Raw genomic sequence first — 17,937 nt, 5'->3', positions numbered from 1 at the left:
GCAGACTTAATTGGGGTAGGTCCCTGGGAGGGCAAGAAATTGCAGGAGAGCTTGGTTATGGAATGTGGACCCGAGTCCCTTGTGTCCGTGGCACTCCTCCTTCTGCGGCCTCACCTTCGTCCGGCTTGAAGTGCAAGTTTCAGGTCCTCGTCGCTGCCCTGGCTGAGCCTGCAGCGGGAGCGGCGGGCGTCGGCTGGGCTTAAACTACCGGGCTGTCTCTCTGCTCCCTCCCCTTCTCTCCACCGGGTTCCCGCCCCTCGGGCCTGAGTGTCGCCGGGTCGCCCCGGCACATCCGCCTGTTCTCAGGGCTGGATGTACCTGCCCTCCAGTCTCCTCGAACTTGAGGGCAGCTGCTGAGCCCCGGGGTCCGCGGAGCCCTCAGCTTCCCGAGCCTCCAGCATGCGCCCGTGGGCCCCCGTGGGCGTTCTGGCCTCGCTGGCTTACTGCTTCCACCAGCGGCGGGTGGCCCTAGCCGAGCCGCGGGCGCCTGATGGCCAGCGTCCCGTGGACCGCAGTCTACTGGAGCTGAAAATGGTGCAGGTCGTGTTTCGACACGGGGCGCGGAGTCCGCTCAAGCCGCTCCCGCTGGAGGAGCAGGTGAGAGGCGACCCACTGGGGGCTCATGGGGCACACCTTGGGGACACACTTTAGGGGACCCCCCTGGCACGGAGGGCTCTGCCGGAGTCCATATCAGAAGGAAACAACAAACTGGCCCTCAGGCTGTGGCCTGGAGCCTCTTTCCCCATCCTCATCCCCACACCACCAGTATGGAAGTCTTCCTGACTAGGGCATCCCCTCAGTCTTAAAAGTTTCGAGGTGTAGTGTAACTTTTTAAAGATGCATAGGATCTTGTTTTAATGAAGTTTCTAATTGGGCGGATGTGGAGTTGGAGTTAGGTCGCATTTAGCAGTTCTGTGTGTGGGTGAACTTGAGTTCCTGGGTGCAGTGGACCTTGTAAGTGCCTGTTTCGCTGGTTGTTAGTGGCAGAGACCTTTGTTCCAGGAGCCACCCTTAATGCTGTCACAGTGCTGGAAATTTTTGCTGGAGACCATTTGAGATCTCATGAAGTCTTATTGGTGATGAGGACTGTATCTTAGGGTTCTTTAACGTCTTAGGTTTGGAAATCTGGAAGGAATTTGTGGTAGAAAGAAAAAAAAATTACATTGGCTAGTCTTGTGGCTATAAGTCAGTATAATTATGATTAAAGCACAAATAATTAACTTTTTGTTTCAAAAATGATTGCCTGTCAGGTGAAAAAAAAATAGGGTACCAGAAGTCCCCAAGGCCTCAAATGTTGAATTTATTCGTGGAGTGTATATTTATTTGTCCAGTTGGATATACTCTTCGTGATACCTACCTGCTTTCTTGAAATGCTGTAAGTTATATCTTCAATACAAGATCCGGTTTTTAAAGAGGGTCACACATGAGAAAGTTGAGCCTCTAGGGCACTTGTCACATAAATACATTTTAGCAGGCATTTAACTGGCAGGACTCTAGTTAGCCTCTTTCATGGCTGTACTACTTTCTGTCCCGTCCTTTACCATCTTTGATCCTCACGGCCTCCATGTACTCACGGCCTCCATGTAGGGTCTTTAACATTAGATCTCTAAAGTTTTCTTATTATTACATGGCCCATCTTTTTGTGCCCCAGTTCTTCTCTATTTATTCTTATTGTAGAGGGTTAGAAAGATATTTATGTTTTAGACAAAGTTATCAGTGATAGCAAAGAATAAAGTTGCTTAGATCTGGAGCCAGGGTGTACAGACAGCACAAGTACCTGTCTGTTTCAGCCTGTGCTGCTGGATTCCAGTGTAGAACTGGCTTCACTGACATGCTCTGATGAGATGGTACCATTCTATATTGATGGAACTGGGAGAAACAATCCCACTCAATTCATTACTGGAAAGATGTGTATTGTGTTACTCCAGCCTCTTTTTTATTTTGAAAAAAAAAGAAAATCCTTTCAGGGACTGTGTGTGTGTGTGTGTGTGTCGCGCAGAAGAGGGCATCGGATCTCTTGGAACTGGAGTAGTGGTTATGAGCCATGTGATGTGGGCACTGCGAACAGACTGCAGTCCTCAGAGCAAGCATGTTTAGCCGCTGAGTGATTTCTGCAGTCCTGGGCAGAGCTTTAAGCATGCCTGGCTTTCTTGAGTAAAGTTCTGTGCATAAAAGCCCAAGGTGGACCTAAGTCTGGCTCTGAGTGAATGTCATCAGCCTCCTGTGACTTGTTTCTGAAGTTCCCTTTCAGTATCCGTGGTTACTGATAGACATGGATATTGACATTTCTAGCCTTTTTTTTTTTTAATTCTGCTATTCATTATTATCAGATCAGACTATGTGGCAACAATTACAAAACTAAAATTACCTTTCTACAGTTTCTGATTTCTGACTGGTTTATAGATAAACATATTCTGGTCGGTTCTGTTTTCTCACAGAGCCTTACAAAGTGGCATTGTTTAAGAGTGGATGTTTTGCTGAATTTTCTTATGGCTTGAATAGCAGTTGATCTGTCCTACCAAAAGACCGTGCTTTGTAAATAAAATTATGGAACTTGGCTAAACGTACTTCTGACCTTCACAGTGGCTCCAAATTCACTTTCAAACAACAAACAGAAACTCTTGGCTCTGCTCTCAACTTTTCCCTGGCTTCTTTCAGGCAGTGACAAGGTGACCCCCACCCCATAGGGAGGAACTTCAAGTCTTGGGAGGTTAAGCCCACCCCGGTTCTTAAGTTCTTCTCTGTCGTGTCTGGGAAGCATGTTCTGTCGCTTAATTCCTGCCCAAAGCTCAGCTGGGAGAAGGATTTATGAGGGATGTGCCAGTGCATTCACTCCGCTGGGTCGATGATTTGAAACCCTGGCAGGATATTGGCTTCTTCTGGGTGGTAGCCATGCCCAGGGGTCTAGAGCAATGGCTCAGCAATTAGGAGCATTTATTTGCTGCTCTTGTAGAAGACTCTGGTTCAATTCCCAGCACCTGCATGGCTGCTCGACATTGTCTGTCCAGTTCCAGGGGCTCCACTACACTCTGGGCTCTGTGGGCACCAGGCACTCATGTGGTGTGCAGATGTGCATGGTGGCAAAACATTCATGTACATGAAAAAAGAAATACTCATGCCTGGCTTCCTCCTAGAGATCAAGATTTAGTTGGTGCAGGGTATCCAGCCGTTGCAGGAACATCTTATCTCTTGTTCTTTAGAAATATCTGGGCTCTATTGCTCTGAGAACAGGAGACCCCGTCCCATAAAGATCCACATGTGATTAGCTCGGAAATGAGGCTCTTACATCAGCACCTTAAAAATTTCTTGTGATGCCTCACGTATAGCCAAGGTTCAAGACCATTGCTTTGAAAGCTGGGCGTAGTGGCACATGCCTGTAATCCCAGCCCCCTGGGAAACAGAGGCAGTCTGATCTCTGTGAGTTTGAGGTCAGCCTGGTCTACAAAGTGAGTCCAGGACAGCCAAGGCTACACAGAGAAACCCTGTCTCGAAAAAAAAAAAAAAAAAAAGGAAAAGCTTTTTCCCTAAAACCTTCACATGAAAGGTTTTGGTGTTTTGTTTTCGGTTTTTTGTTTTGTTTTTGTTTTAACCTGGGGTGTAGCGTATCCATCCCACGGTGGAGTTGCCTTCCTGGCGACTTCCTGTGGTGAGATGTTTATGCTGTGTTGAGGGAGCCGGGAGAAACAGTGCTACAGAACTCAGGGCTGTGACTGCTGGAAAATGCCCCTACATTCAGCGGCCCCTGGGGAGGAGTTTATCTGTTAGCTTAGAGGGGTGGTGTACGTCTGAGCCTTTGTGTTGCTTGTGTCTTTGAGGTTGTCTAGCCAAGTTCTAAAAGGCAGAGAGTTTAGTCATAATCTATACACCCCTCTCCCGCCGCCGCAGTAAACGTGCAGCTTTTCTTGGCCTCACGTCTGCGTTCATTTTGTCCCTACACTTCTTTGCCATGGTCTTTCCTACTTTGCATGAGTTACTTTAAATCATATTTTAGGGATTGCTATCATCTAATTTTCTCAGATTTTTTTTTTTTTACTCTTAGATTATGTGTATATGTGTGTTTGTCTTCATGTATGTCTGTACATCACAAGAGTGCCTGGTCATCATGGAGGCAGGAGAATATTAGGTTCCCTGGAACTGGAGTTAAAGAAGGCCAGAAGCCTTCACGTAGATGCTGGGAATTGAATCTTTGTCTTCTAGAAGATCAATAAGTGCTCTTTAGCACTGAGCCATCTCTCCAGCCCCCTAATTTTCTCTTCAAAGATGATGTGTATGTATTTACATTCATATATTAGGTAAAATTATGAAGTTATTCTCCCCTCCTCTGCCCCATCCTCTGAAACCAGATCTTCCTTTAAAGCCTGGCTTGGCCTAGAATTCACTGTTATAGCTCAGTTGGCCTTGGACTCAAAGCATGCAGAATTAGTTTTTTCTGTTACCTATTCTGTCTCCCAAATAATGAGACAGAGCCCTGTTACGTTTATGAATAAGCTTTAAGCACTAAAGCTGGGCAAATTCTCATCCATTCTAACCCGTCTATGCTATTCTGCCTTACGTCCCAGCACATGCCCTGTTACCTGCCCATCCTAGTCTGGCCCTGGCTGCCTCTGCTCCATCCTGGTCCCCATCGTGACTTCCTCCTCATGGCATGGTGACCTCTCCCCCCAACACACACACTCTCTCTCCCTCTTTCTCTCTGGGGCACACACATGCACACACACTTGGATTACAAGTCCTGTCCTAACTCTTCTGGGCTGTTCTGCACATTATTGACCAATCAGAGATGATGGAGGACAATTTTTACACAACATTGAGACAGGACCTTGCTCCATAGCAATGGCAATACCAGAGTCTGCTAGCATTTAGTTCGCTGCCAGTTCAGCAGTTAACAACTGAATGTAGAGACACCTTAATACAATGGGAAGGAAGGTCACCTGTACAAAGGCTGTCTTGCCTCAGCCTCCTATGACTGGTTTGAGTTGGAACAGCAGAAAGGAGGATGGGGGCGGGGGGATGGCAGCCTGTATGAATGGACGTATCCATGCTTGAAGATCTGAATCCTGTGCTTAGACTCACCGGGACCTGGACATCAGGGATTGTTCCTGGGAAGCACCGCGGGCGCTCTGTTGATGAATGTGTTCAGAGGTCACCTAGTGAGTCCGAGTGGGCCTGCGGGCCTACGTGTCTGGTTCTGTGCTCGATACTGAACTTAGCCAGAATGGAGGCTTAGTCTGGGCTCTAAAAGAATTAGCGCTATGGTGAAAGAGAGGTGAAACGGATCCAGATCAGACTTAGGCGAATGTGCTGAGAGTTCTGGGAACACAAAGGAGATGGCTTATCGTACCCAAAGTGATCCCAGCTTTCCTGCTGTTCTTGGTTTAGTCGGGGTGTATGTATGTGCCCTGGCCACAGTAGCCACACGTGCTAAAACCAAAACCATGTTCATCCTTGTTCTTCCTGCTTTCCTTTCAACCCGGTCTCCAAATGGAGCTGTGTCCACCCACGTGCCCAGTCTAACTCGTGTCTTAGAGCTGCCTCCTCTGTTCCTGCTGCCTTAGATGGAATCTCGTTTCACTGACATGTCCAAACCAGCTCTTCTGTGTCCGCTGTAATTGTGACATGAGCCACTGGCATTCACACCGCTTCGTGGAGCCATGATCCCTTCACACTGCTGGTGGTGTGCTGACTCATTGGGTCTCTGGGCTCCTACCGCTGCTTCACCTGGAAAAGCGGCGATTTTCGCCTCTACGTTACTGTTCTGAAGTTTGCCTGCCACAAGTTCAGGTGTTTGCTTGTCTGCATCCATTTCAAGTGTCATTCCTTTTGTGACCTTTCCTAACCCCCCAGCCGGAAGAGCTGTGTTGGGCTTTGAGCAATGGCGGCTGTGTTTGGAGGAACACCTACTTCTGCTGTGTCGTTCATGGCTTGCTTCCTCTGAGCTGAGAGCCCAGGGAAGGCCAGATCAGGTGACCTGGCATGTGGTGTCTCCCATGGGTGATCATCAGAGTTGTTAGTTGCATCCAGACTAGAAGAGCAATAGATGGCTCAGTTTCTGTTCTCCTGAAGCTGTCTCCTAGTGAAGGATCTTGCCTGGTGCAGTTTGATGAAGGTTTTTTAGGAGCCAGAGAGACTGCTGTTGGGGCTGTGGCTGCAGCTTCTTGAGTTATAGGCCATGAATGAGTCTCCTTCAGGGACTGGGAGTCAGAGGTTTGAGTTTAGAGTGTGTAGTTGTGTTTATACTGAGAGAATTAATAGCTCAGGAAGGGGAGCTGGGAGATGGACCAGAACAGCAGTTCTCAGCCTAGGGATTGTGGTCCCTTTGGGGATCGAATTACCTACCCTTGTGTCACAGGGGTTCCCTAAGCCCATCGGAAAACACAGGTATTTACATTTTGACTCATAACAGCAAAATTACAGTTGTGACATAGCAATGGAAATAATTTCACGGTCGGGGTCACCAGACGTGAGGAAGTGTATTACAGGGTCGAGGCATCAGGAAGGTTTGAGAGCCACTAGAAGCACATCATGCCTGACTCCTCAGGGTAAGAGTCTCGGGTCAGTTGAGGTGTGCAACCTGCGAAGCTTTGAAAAGTCATCCAGTTGTGACAGGGACCAGATGAGAAAGAAACCAAGGCTTCTCTAGGTCACAGGGAATAGTAATGTTGAGCAGAGCGCTAGCTGTGGATGCGGGGCTGGCAACTGCACAGCGATTCCCTTGGAACTTACTCACATGGTAGATCACAACAGTTCTGTAGCTGAGGGTCTTAGTGTGGCACCAAGAGGACTTGAGCTAAGGACACCAGGCATGATAAACCGGGGTCATTTCTTCTTTAGTCGGAGGTGGAATGCAAGTTTGCAGAGGCCACAGGCGCCGTAGGTTTCAAGAACTTGTACAGAACTGTGTGTCATTTCTTGTGGTCACAACAGGTGGAATGGAACCCCAAGCTCTTAGAGATCCCGCCTCAAACTCGGTTTGACTACACTGTCACCGATCTAGCCGGTGGCCCGAAACCTCACTCTCATTACGACTCTGAATACCACAAGACCACCCTGAAGGTGAGCGATGCCGCGTGCTCTGGGAAGCCCACTGCAGAGCTTCGGGAAATTTGCTCTGGGCCGAGCTCAGCCGTTGAGGGTCCAGTCTTTTCCTTGTCTGTGTCCCACTTCAGGGCGGTGTGTTTGCCGGGCAGCTGACCAAGGTGGGCATGCAGCAGATGTTTGCCCTGGGAGAGAGACTGAGGAAGAATTATGTGGAAGATATCCCTTTCCTTTCGCCAATCTTCAACCCACGAGAGGTCTTGTGAGTTATAGATAAAAGATACTCATTTAAGGTCCTGAGCATGAGGAACCTGTCCTGACCCCCTACTCTCATCCAAGGTGGTGGGGGGCCAGATTGCCACTGCGCAGGTACCCTTACGCCATAATCTTCTGTGGACAGGTAGTCACTGAAGGTCGTGATCATTGGGCTTCAGGTCCCTCGGGAGCAGCCGTTTTCTAGAGAGGAAGGCTTCCTCCCCGTGGGATCCCGTCTGTGGTTTTGAGAGGCTTAGAGCAGTCCACAGCTCTTCTCCGTTCCTGTGTGACACCGCTTCATATTCATTCCCCCTCCAGTGTCCGGTCTACCAACATGTTTCGGAACCTGGAATCCACTCGGTGCTTGCTGGCTGGCCTCTTCCAACATCAGAAAGGTTCGTGTTCAGGTCTGAAAGTTGCCCCTGTGCTAGAGGAGCTCGCTCTCCTCACTTCCAAAGCCCTTTCTCTTTCCTCCAAAAAGGCAACTGTTCCCTTCCCAGAAACGCAGTCAGTGTGACTCAGGAGGAAGCGCCTGTGGCCCCCTCTCCACATGTGGGTTGCAGACTGAGGATGTCCCAGGTTTCTAGCAGGGAGGAGAACAGCTGCCTTGGGTAGTGGCTCCCCTGGAAACTGGGAGCCCAGTGGCACTTCCCTCAGAGATAACCCTGCCTTTCTCGGTACCACGAGCTCCCAGAAGTGATGCAGCTGCAGAATGGCTGCAGGAGTGAAACCCTGCAGGATTCAGGGCTTGGCTGGGCGTGAGCTCGAGGGCGGCAGGCTGTGCAGGAAGCTGGAGATTGCCCATCAACCCCACCTGTCAGTCACTCAGGAAGTGTAGATTTGAGTGTCTGCTCAGGTGTGCCATTAGCTATATTCCAGTGTCCTGCCGTGAGGAGCAGACTGCGGTAGAACATAGGTTTGCAGGGTTTAGGTTAGAGGTTTAGGTCTATTATCCTAACACTTAACCATTGTTCGTAGGGCTTGCCATGTTCTTGAGTTCTTAGGATAACCCTATGAGGCAGATACCATCAGCTCCTTTTACAGATAAGAGAACTAAAGCAATGGAGGCTAAGAAGCTTGCCCAAGGGCACAGATCTGGAGATAGCAAAAGTGGGATTCAAGCTCTGGCTGTCTGGCTTCAGAATCTTCATTGGTCAGCTGCTCCCCTGAGGATGTGCGCATCTGGGAAGTCTAGGCAGGGTCCTTGGTAGTTTTGTCTGTTTTTTGTTTGTTTGTTTGTTTTGGTTTGGTTTTGAATTTTCTCTGTGTGTTTCCGTATATGCACATGTACACGGTACATGTATGGAGACCAGAGGATAACTTGCAGAAGTCCTTTCTTGCCTGCCACCAGGTGGGTTCTGAGGATTGGACTCAGGTTGTCAGGCTTAGTGGCAAGTGCTTTGAGCCACGGAGCCTTCTTACTGACGCTGTGTGTGTGTGTGTGTGTGTGTGTTTGAGATAGGGTCTCACGTAGCCCAGGCTAGACTCAAACAAACTCAGTGTGTAGTGGAGGCTGGTCTTGAATATCTGGTCCTTCCTCCTCTGCTTCCCAAGGAATGGGGTGTCAGTTTTGCACCACCATGCCCAACAAATCTGCTCTTTTCTAAACATACCCTACAGGGCTCCAGAATTCTTCAGAGGGGTCCCAGGAACTAAAAGCTACAAGAAATAAGCATGATAAGACATGCACATGGGCTGTCTTTGGGCCCCCGCCTCGTAGACAGTAATACCTTTCTTTATTGTGTGGTACTGTAATGAGTTGGGAGGGGGCCTGCTTTATTGCTTTGAAGATCAGTCTCTCTCCTTTGATCCACTATGGGACCTGAGCAGATAAGTTACTGTATTGGCCTATGGAAATGAATTTAATGAATTTGGGGAAACAACAAAATAAACTCATTCTGATGGATTGGGACCAGCCATTCTGTGTCAGAATGCCCACATGCCAGTCTTGGTTGTGCCTGGGGCAGGGAGTCTTTGGAATGAATCAGGTCTGTGCCTGTAAGAAATAGCCTGTGGCCAGTAGAAGGGTGTTTGTGCCAGCCAGCCAGAACAAAGCTGATCCTTTATCCAGTGCTTGCAGGAGAACCGCTGGCAGAGCCAGGCAGGAACCAGAATGACCTTGGGATCTGCCTCTTGGGTCAACTTTTAGACAAAGAGAAGCAGAAGGCAAGAGTGTGGGTCTTAGAAGAGTGAGGCGAGGCCCCTGCCAAATGCTTCCTTCCTCCTCCCAGGATCCGTCATCATCCAAACCGATGAGGCAAGCTCTGAGGTCCTGTACCCCAACTATCAGAGTTGCTGGGGCCTGAGAGAGAAGACCAGGTAACAGGCTTTTCCAGTTCTCACTGGCACTGGTGGGTGCTCAGGCATTTTGGGGGTGCTCAGGCATTTCAGAAGTGTACTAAAACTATTCCAGAGCAGAAAGAATACAGTTTGCAGACAGGTCTGAGCTATGCATTGGTTTCTGTAAAATAGGTAGAAACTTCAGAAGAATAGGATTTGGAAAATTTGGCCTTTTATTCCAACCCAAATTCTTGCCAACTTACGTTTACACATCACTTGACTTCCTAGAGCCTTAATTTGTTCATCTGTAAAATAGGAATAATATTGCTGACTACATCAAGTTGTTATAAGGATTGCATGGGATCACAAATGCTGAACAGAATTACATTTTGTAAATTACAAGTCACTGTACAATAGTAATGCAAGGACTTGTGGGTTTTGGCAGAGGCCGGAAGAAGGCTGCCATTTTGCAGCCAGGCATCTCAGAGGATTTGGAAAAGGTGAAGGCAGGTGCGGGCATCCATGGTGGTGATGAAGTGGACTTCTTCATTCTCCTGGACAATGTGGCCGCTGAGCAGGTAGGATAACTGTTTCCCCTGGGTCCTGGGTTTTGGGAGCCATGGAGGTGGGCTGCCTCCTAACTTAAGACTGGCCGGAATCCCCTCTGGTTCGCAGGCTGTTGTGACAGGATTTGCAGGTGGGGTGGACGTGGGGATTGAAGGGCCCAGAACAAGCCAAGCAGGGATGGAAACAACCATGAACCCCAGACAGTTAGTTATCGGTCAGTTTTTGGAAGTTCATTTCCCGGATTACCTGACTTGTGTGTTTGGGAGAGTGGGAAGAGGGTGGGTCTGTGGTTATGAGTAGAGAGTGTGTTAAAGTATACACATACCATTTTTTGTGTGTATATGTGCCAGAGGACAACCTCAGATGTCTTTCTGCAGGAGACATTTACCTTGCTTTCTGAGACAGTCTCTGACTGGCCTGGATTAGCAAGCATGCTCGGCTCTCTGGTCAGAAAACTCCAGGGATCTGCCTGTGTCTTTACCAGGACTGGAATTGTAAGCTTGTACCACTGTGGCTGGTTCAAGGGATTGAATTTGGGTCCTCAAGCGTTCACAGCAAGGACTCTCCCAGGTGATCTGGCTTTCCAGCCCAAGTTTTGCTTTCTTTGACTCAGGATCTGGCTCTGCAGTTCAGATCTTTCTCAGACATCTCTGCCTCAGACTCCCGAGTGCTGGGGTTACAGTGTTGCCACCCGGATGCTTCACCTGCAAATTAGAAGCCTTTACTGCTTAGAGAGTCTGTGTGAGCATCAGCATATTTAAAAAAACCTGAGCTGGGTGTGGCCCACATTCTTAAAATCCCATCATTTAAGGTGCTGAGGCAGGAGGATCAAAAGTTGGAAGCTAGCCTGGCCTACACAGTGAGACCCTGCCTCAGATAAATAAATAAAGTACTTCTATTTAAACCTTGGGCTGGTGACATGGTTCAGGAGGTAAAGATGCTTGCCTCCAAGCCTCCAACCTCCATTTGATCCCCAGAACGCACGTGATTGAAGGAGAGAACTGATACCCACAAGTTGTCTTCGGACTTTCACACAATCACTGTGGCAGTGCATCTCCTTACCCCTGGCTCTCACACACAAGCGCACGCGCGCCCACACAGACAGGCACACAGGAGAAGGGCCCTGGAGCAGCTCTCTTTGCTTCGGCCTTCCCACCCACCCGCTGGCTCCTCCCCTGGGGAGGCGTGGCTCAGGTCCAACCACCAGCCAATAACCGACTTCTTCCTACTCCTTCCTACGTGGGTGTAGCAGGGTAACTAACCCCGTCCTCGCAGGTTTGGAAATTTTCGTTAATTTCAAAAGAGTATTAAGTTGATTTTTCGTCTCTAACGCATTTCCCAAACAGTTTTAGTCAGTAATACACACACACACACTGAAGCTATCAATGTAAAAATGAGCTAGCTGTACAGTAACCCGGGTAATCCTTTAGTCTGTCTTCCTCAAATTGATTTAGCCATAGAATCTTTTCACGTACTAAAAAATATATTACACATATTACATTTTATGAATGCATATAACATTTTATGTAATATGTACGTGTTATTAAAATGCATTGAAATATATAATACATTTCATGTGGTAATAGCGTCACACCGTCGGAATGCTTCTGGGGACTGAAAAGCTGATACCCAAAGGCAATGTGGGGTCTTTTCCTTTTGCAGAGATGACAGTGCCCCCAAGGCATCAATGTGCCTGTGCTGATGTGCAGTAAATTTAAGGTTATATGGCAAGTGTTCATAAAGTGTTTATATGGCATACGGTTTCTAAAATCATTTTAGGGAAAGTAAAAATCAAATGAAATTTCTCAGTTCCTTAACTTACCTTTTATTCTTTCTTTTTAAATTAAAAATTGTTAGGTTTTTTTTTTTTTTCTTTTAACTTGGAGTATATGGGAGCCACCATCGGGTGTGAAACACGTTTTATACTTCTGTGTCTTCATGGGGCTGGAGACATGGCAGTTAAGAGCACTGGCTGTTCTTCCAGAGGAGCGGAGTTCAATTCCCAGCACCCGCATGGCAGCCCACAGTGTCTGAAAGTCCAGTTCCAGACCTGACGCCCTCACATCCAGATGTACATATAGGCAGAACAGCAGCTGGAAGGTGATGGGTGCCCTTAGTAGGCAGGAAGTGTTTTCCTGTGACATTGCGAGCGACCCTTGCAGGTGCACAGCCTCATAAGCTGCCCGGCGCTGAAGAGATTTGCCCAACTGATTGAGCAGAGAGCTGTGGACACAGCCTTGTACATGCTGCAACAGGAAGACAGGTGAGTGGTCCCGATACATGCAGGAACAAAGTCACACTTGGCCGGTGGCGGTTGCGGGGGTGAGGGGGGTTCCTCAGGCCGCCTCGCACCAGCCAGCAGGCATCTCAGTGAAAACCTGCTCTGCTAGCCTACCTTCAGGCCTCTGCCCTTACTTCTGAGCTGCGGCTGGTGACCTGCCCCTCCGTTCCTGTTCCACAGAGCCGGGAGTCTCATACGCTTCCTTTTGTTCTACTTTTCAAAAGATTGGGGTGGAGGGAGGTGTCATTAGGCCGCACTGTTGGCCACAGTTTATTTTACAAATAATTCCCTGTTCTCACTGGGTGGGGGGTACTGCTTATTTTTGCTGCTTTTATAGGTAAAGAAACTAAATAGACTCCACAGAGCCCTGCTTTGATTCCGGTCAGTGCTTGAGAGAGAGAAGGACTGGGCTGAGAGAGACTGGCTACTTTTCCTGGGCCGATTTGGCAGGTGGCAGAGCTAGGGCTTGGTCCCAGATCCTCTGACCCATTTGCTGCATCCTGCTGCTGCTTGGGATTCTGTTTTGGAGTGCCCACTGCTTTTCTTTTCCCGATTAGGAGCATTTAGCTTGCACTAAGAATGGGTGACTTGGAAGCCCTCAAGACAAGGTGAAGGGGTAATCTGAGGGAGCAGAACAGTTAGTATCTCAAGAACTTGCAGGGCTTCTTGCATAAGAAAAGAGCCCCTGGCCATGCTGGCTTGGAGCCCACATGTCCATCTGTGTACTAGCCCTGGGCATCCAGAAGTTCTGCAGCCAAACCACTCAGCTGCCTCTCCCTGGAGCTCGGCAGCTTCCAAGTTTTGTTCAGGAAGTGGTCCCGCCAGACCTAAACTGCCCCTCACCGCCCTGGCTTCTGCCAGCCCACACGTAAACACACTGGTAAATACCTCCGGCTCTGTGGGCCGTGCCTCATCTGCTGAGGCTTCGTTTTCATGCATCACGAAGCAGCTATGGGTGGTACGAACACGATTGGACATGGGTGTGTTCTAGTAAAACTTCATGAGAACAGGCAGGCAGCCTGAATTCTTTGGCCACACCACAGCATGCTCTCTGTGACCCGTTTTTATCGGCTTCAGAAAAGGACAAATGCTGCAACGTCACAGAGCAGTCCGGGTTGTCTGGCGGGTGCATGTCATCCGTCACCTACTATTCCCTCAGTTACGGAGGCGGCGATCTCTAAAATACACCGGTCATGCCAGCCTCCTTCTCTTTTGTGCAGTTGAACACTTGAAATTCAGAGAGTGCTAGGTTTTGTTTTAGTTTTTGTAGGCCCCATCCCCAGTAAAAAGTGTCAGGCTCACCCACAAATAAGCCCTTTGTCACTTGCCAGCCTTGCTTCGCTTTGCCCGGTACTGTGAGGGAATACATGTTGAGTCACGGTCACCGACGGTTATGGGGTGACCCGGAATGAGAGTGATGGGAGCACAGCACTCCAAGCTCACAAAGTTACAGGGACAAGACTGAAAGAAGAGTCTTCATGACTCATTTAGAGCCGGTGTGGAGGGGCGGGCAGTTCCTTCCCAGTGCTTTTCCAGGGGCGTTTGGGGATTTCTGATCTTATTCCCTCTACTCTTCCCAGCTTTGTTCTCTTATTCCTCAAGGTGCTGTTTCTATTTTTTTTTTTAGCTTTGTGTGTGTGTGTGTGTGTGTGTGTGTGTGTACATGTCAGAGGAAAACTCTTGAGAGCAAGTTGTTTCCTCCCACTATGTAGGTTCCCCATTTCTAACAGGCTTAGAGGGTAGGTGGCGCTACCCTCTGAGCCTCTTCTCCAGCCCAGGGCCCCGTCTGTGTTCACAGAGACCCCTCAAACTGGATGCGAAGCAGTTTCTCCCCGGCCCTGGCTGTGCCCTCGTGGCACCTGTCTTCTCTGCTTCCTCTTGACGGGGCTTCTGAGAGGTTCTGGGAGGCAGAACTGATACCTCTCCTGGGTGCTGAGTGCCGGCTGAGTGCTTGAATGTTCTTCCCGCTTCACAGGGAAGGTATCCAGATGGCAGTGGGCCCATTCCTACACATCCTGGAGGGAAACCTGCTCAAAGCTGTGGACCCTACCACCCCAGCAAGCAAGACCAGGTACCAAGCACAGTGAATGCTTTTGCCACCGAGAGCCATGGGGGCCTCTGGCTGCAGGGAGGGACCCAGGAGTATGGGTCAAGAACCAGGCTGTCAGTGGCTCCAAGTAAGTGCTTACAAGGCCGTGTGTCCCTGAGCAGTTCACAACCTTTTCACCTTGCTTCCTGCTATGGTTTCCTAAAATGTTCTTTTTATTTTAAGGTCTCGGGGTTATTTTTCGTTTCTTTTTTAAAAAACTAACTGGATATATGTCAGATCAGATATATTAGTATACCTCACTGGTTTGATATTTTAATAGTTCAAAATAACAGTTTGAACCTTTCATTCACGGTTCAGAAGATATGACCACCGTACTTTTTAAAATATTGGAAATGGCTTGTGGTTTTCTATCCCTACTTTTACAGAGCCTGGGACAGCAGGCTAGGATGCTAGATTTGGAATGACATGTGGCCAGGGCTCAGCAAATTGTGGTCTGCCGATAGTGTAGTGGGCAGGAGACTTGTGTTAGGCCACTCACTGTCCTGCCAAAGCAGAACCTGCATTTTAATAGATGCCCTAATATTAAAGTACTGCTAGGGCGTGGAGACGGGGGTGGACTTGAGGTAACACAGCTAAGGGCCCACAGTGGGTGTGAGAGGCGCAGGGAGCTCAGTGCCTAGGGGTGAAATAGGCCTGGAGCCTGGAGCAGGACTTCTACCAGTAAAGCGTACCCTGTCCCTCTCTGTCCTCCACACACCGGCAGTAGTACTGCATCTGTTAAGCGTTTTGTTCCTCGCTACTCTTCCTCCTTGTATCTGAAGAAGGATCTGGTGCCAGTCTCCTAGGTTGAGAGTTGGCAAAGTCCTTGACCATGCTGAAGCAAGAATGTTGGCATCAAGCCAACTGACTAAAACTCTTTGGGAAGTGTGTTGGAGACCAGTCGGCTAAATATACTCTCGAAATTAATGAAAAGTTTCCAAGCCTGCAAAGAGCAGGGGTTACCCTGCTCCACCCACGTAGGAAAGAGTAGGAAGAAGTGGGGTGTGGGCTGGTGGCAGGACCTGAGCCACACCTTCCCCAGGGGAGGAGCGAGCTGGTGGGCTGGAAGGCAGAAGTGAACTCCAAGGGTCCTTCTCCCTGAGCCGTGAGAGTGGGAGTAGGGGCTCACCATCTGCTTCAGCGGAGTTCTACACCGGCTCAGCTGGCTGCTCGTTGCCCTTGTTTCTGAGGCAGCTGCTGTTTTTCACTCCGAGGAGGCAGGCACCGTCCTGGCCTCCTGATCCCGAGGCAAGCAATTTCAGAGAACCATTTCTTCTTGCAGAAAGCTGTACCTCTATGCAACACATGATGTGACCCTCATGCCTGTCCTAATGGCCTTGGGGATTTTTGACCACAAATGGCCTCCATTTGCTGTTGACCTGACCATGGAACTCTACCAGCATCAAGAATCTAAGGAGTGGTTTGTGCAGCTCTATTACCAGGGGAAGGTAAGATCTCTGAGGGAGATGGGTGGTGTTGCTAAGCAGCCAAGCCCACACACCTGGTTTAGTGCCAGGTGTCTCGTCCAGTGGAGTCCCCAGTAGTGGCCTTAGCTTTCTGAGTCCCGTAGAGCCTAGGGCAGCAGTCAACCTGTGGTAGCAAGGCGCCACATCTCAGTTCTGTTGCAGATTCCTTCTAGGAATGGGGCTGCTCTCCAGCCCTCCAGAGTGTGTCTGCCAGGCTGTGTGTCCTGCCCGGGAGGCCGATTTTAGGAAGTCACTGAGGCGTCTTTATTGGCAGCATTGTGCTATCTTGACTGATCCATCATTGTCGATGTCCAGGAGAGGAGCGAGTACTCTGCAGGGATTAGTGTTAGCTCGTCCAGCTCAGGGCCAGAACTTGGCTAGGCTTTCCCAGTTGAGCCCACAGTCAGGGTGCAGGGCTTTTCATTCTGGAAACTGGGGTCAGGGGCACCTTTCTGCCTGTTCCATGTGTGCCCATGCATACTGCTTGGGCGAGACTGTTGGGCTCACCTGAGGACAGAGGATGGAGCTCGCTGCAGACCTGTTGTTTCTGTTTCTTCCACAGGAGCAGGTGCCACGAGGCTGCCCTGACAAGCTCTGTCCACTGGACAAGTTCTTGAACACCATGTCTGTTTACTCTGTGAGCCCAGAGAAACACCGCATGCTCTGTTCCCAAGCCCGGGCAATGGAACATGGAGACGGACTCCTTTATACAGACAAGTAGATCTTTAAATAAAGTGCCTTTATATATAAGAGTATCATGTTGAGATCACGGTTTGTTGGCGCTATATTTTGAATCTATTTTGTTAGGTTTCTTATACCTCTACCTCCCTTCCAACCTCCCAACCCTATGTCGAAGAGACAGAATGTTAGAAGGGATAGGGCCTGTAGATCTCTTTAGACTTAGTTCTTTAGGGCAGTTCCAATCTTCGTAGTCAGGAACAAGCAGCCTTCCTCCTCCTCAAAGCATCCTCCTTGTCTCTAGGCTCTGGTATTTATACCCTCTCAGAGTCCTCAGAATTAAACTAATTGCAGCTGGCAAAGACCACGCCCCTCTCCAAGCCGCACAAGGCAGCTATCAGCTATTGACAAACTAAAAGCAGCCCCATATCCCACACTTGGGATTAAAACAAAAACATAACATTACAGGGGTTTTTCTACTTTGTAACGATTTCTCACTTTATTTTATGTCTATGAATATTTTGCCTGTGTGTAAGTCTGTGTACCACTTGTATGTCTGATGCCCCATGGAGTCCAGAAGAGGGTATTGGATCCTTGTGAAGTTAGAGATAGTTGTGACCTGCCAGGTGGGTGTTGGAGCCAAACTCTGGTCCTGTGAAAGAGCAACCAGTGCTCTTATCCACTGAGCCATCTCTCCAGCCTCATGACATGATTTCTGAGGTTAGAACATTGGTGTATTGCTTTGGGACTTCAGCTCTTTTCTTCTGTCAGCTTTACTAGGGCTTCTATTAAGTCATGCTTATTAAGAAGCTAGGTGGCGGGTTCTGCCTTCAAGTTGTTGCAGCTCAGTGGTAGAGAAATGTAAGTGAATCGGTGGCTTATAGTGCAGTGTTTCTTGAGCTATGACAGTGTATCATTCGGGGTGTCCCGAACATAGGAACAAACCTACTCCTCCTGGTACGGCCTACACAGGCAAGCCAAGAAGCTTTCTGGGAAAATTCTGTCTTGGTCTAAGTCAACATGGGAATAGTAGTTAGGGTAAAGTTTAGCGTTCATACGTAGATACAATACAAAACGTAAATAGACTTAAGAACAGAAATCACGCCATCACCTCAGTAGACACAGAAAGGCCTTCTGGTGGAATCCAACATTCCTTCATCATTCGGTCCCTGAAGAAACCGTGAATAGAAAAAACATACCTCAGCATAATAAAGACTGCAGATGACAGACCTTCAGCCAACATACGGTAAAGAGGGAAAAACTGAGAAGTCAGAAATAAGACAAAT

At 48.8% G+C, this 17,937-nt stretch overlaps 1 protein-coding gene across 1 annotated transcript; it reads left to right on the top strand.

Annotated features, from left to right (window-relative positions):
* On the top strand, positions 1 to 16,728 carry Acp6 (acid phosphatase 6, lysophosphatidic). Its single transcript, XM_055603814.1, has 10 exons — positions 1 to 597; positions 6,925 to 7,053; positions 7,167 to 7,297; positions 7,609 to 7,685; positions 9,522 to 9,609; positions 10,016 to 10,148; positions 12,300 to 12,400; positions 14,394 to 14,489; positions 15,790 to 15,955; positions 16,536 to 16,728. The coding sequence occupies exons 1-10, from the start codon at positions 400 to 402 to the stop codon at positions 16,692 to 16,694; spliced, it is 1,278 nt and encodes a 425-aa protein (XP_055459789.1). The 5' UTR covers positions 1 to 399; the 3' UTR covers positions 16,695 to 16,728.
* The last annotated feature ends 1,209 nt before the right edge of the window (positions 16,729 to 17,937 follow it).

This window comes from Psammomys obesus, unplaced genomic scaffold (genome assembly GCF_907164565.1).
Source record: "Psammomys obesus unplaced genomic scaffold, mPsaObe1.curated_primary_1811, whole genome shotgun sequence".
In the NCBI taxonomy this organism is placed as follows: Eukaryota; Metazoa; Chordata; class Mammalia; order Rodentia; family Muridae; genus Psammomys; species Psammomys obesus.
The sequence above is the reverse complement of the archived record's forward strand: the minus strand, read 5'-3'. Positions and strand labels throughout refer to the sequence as shown.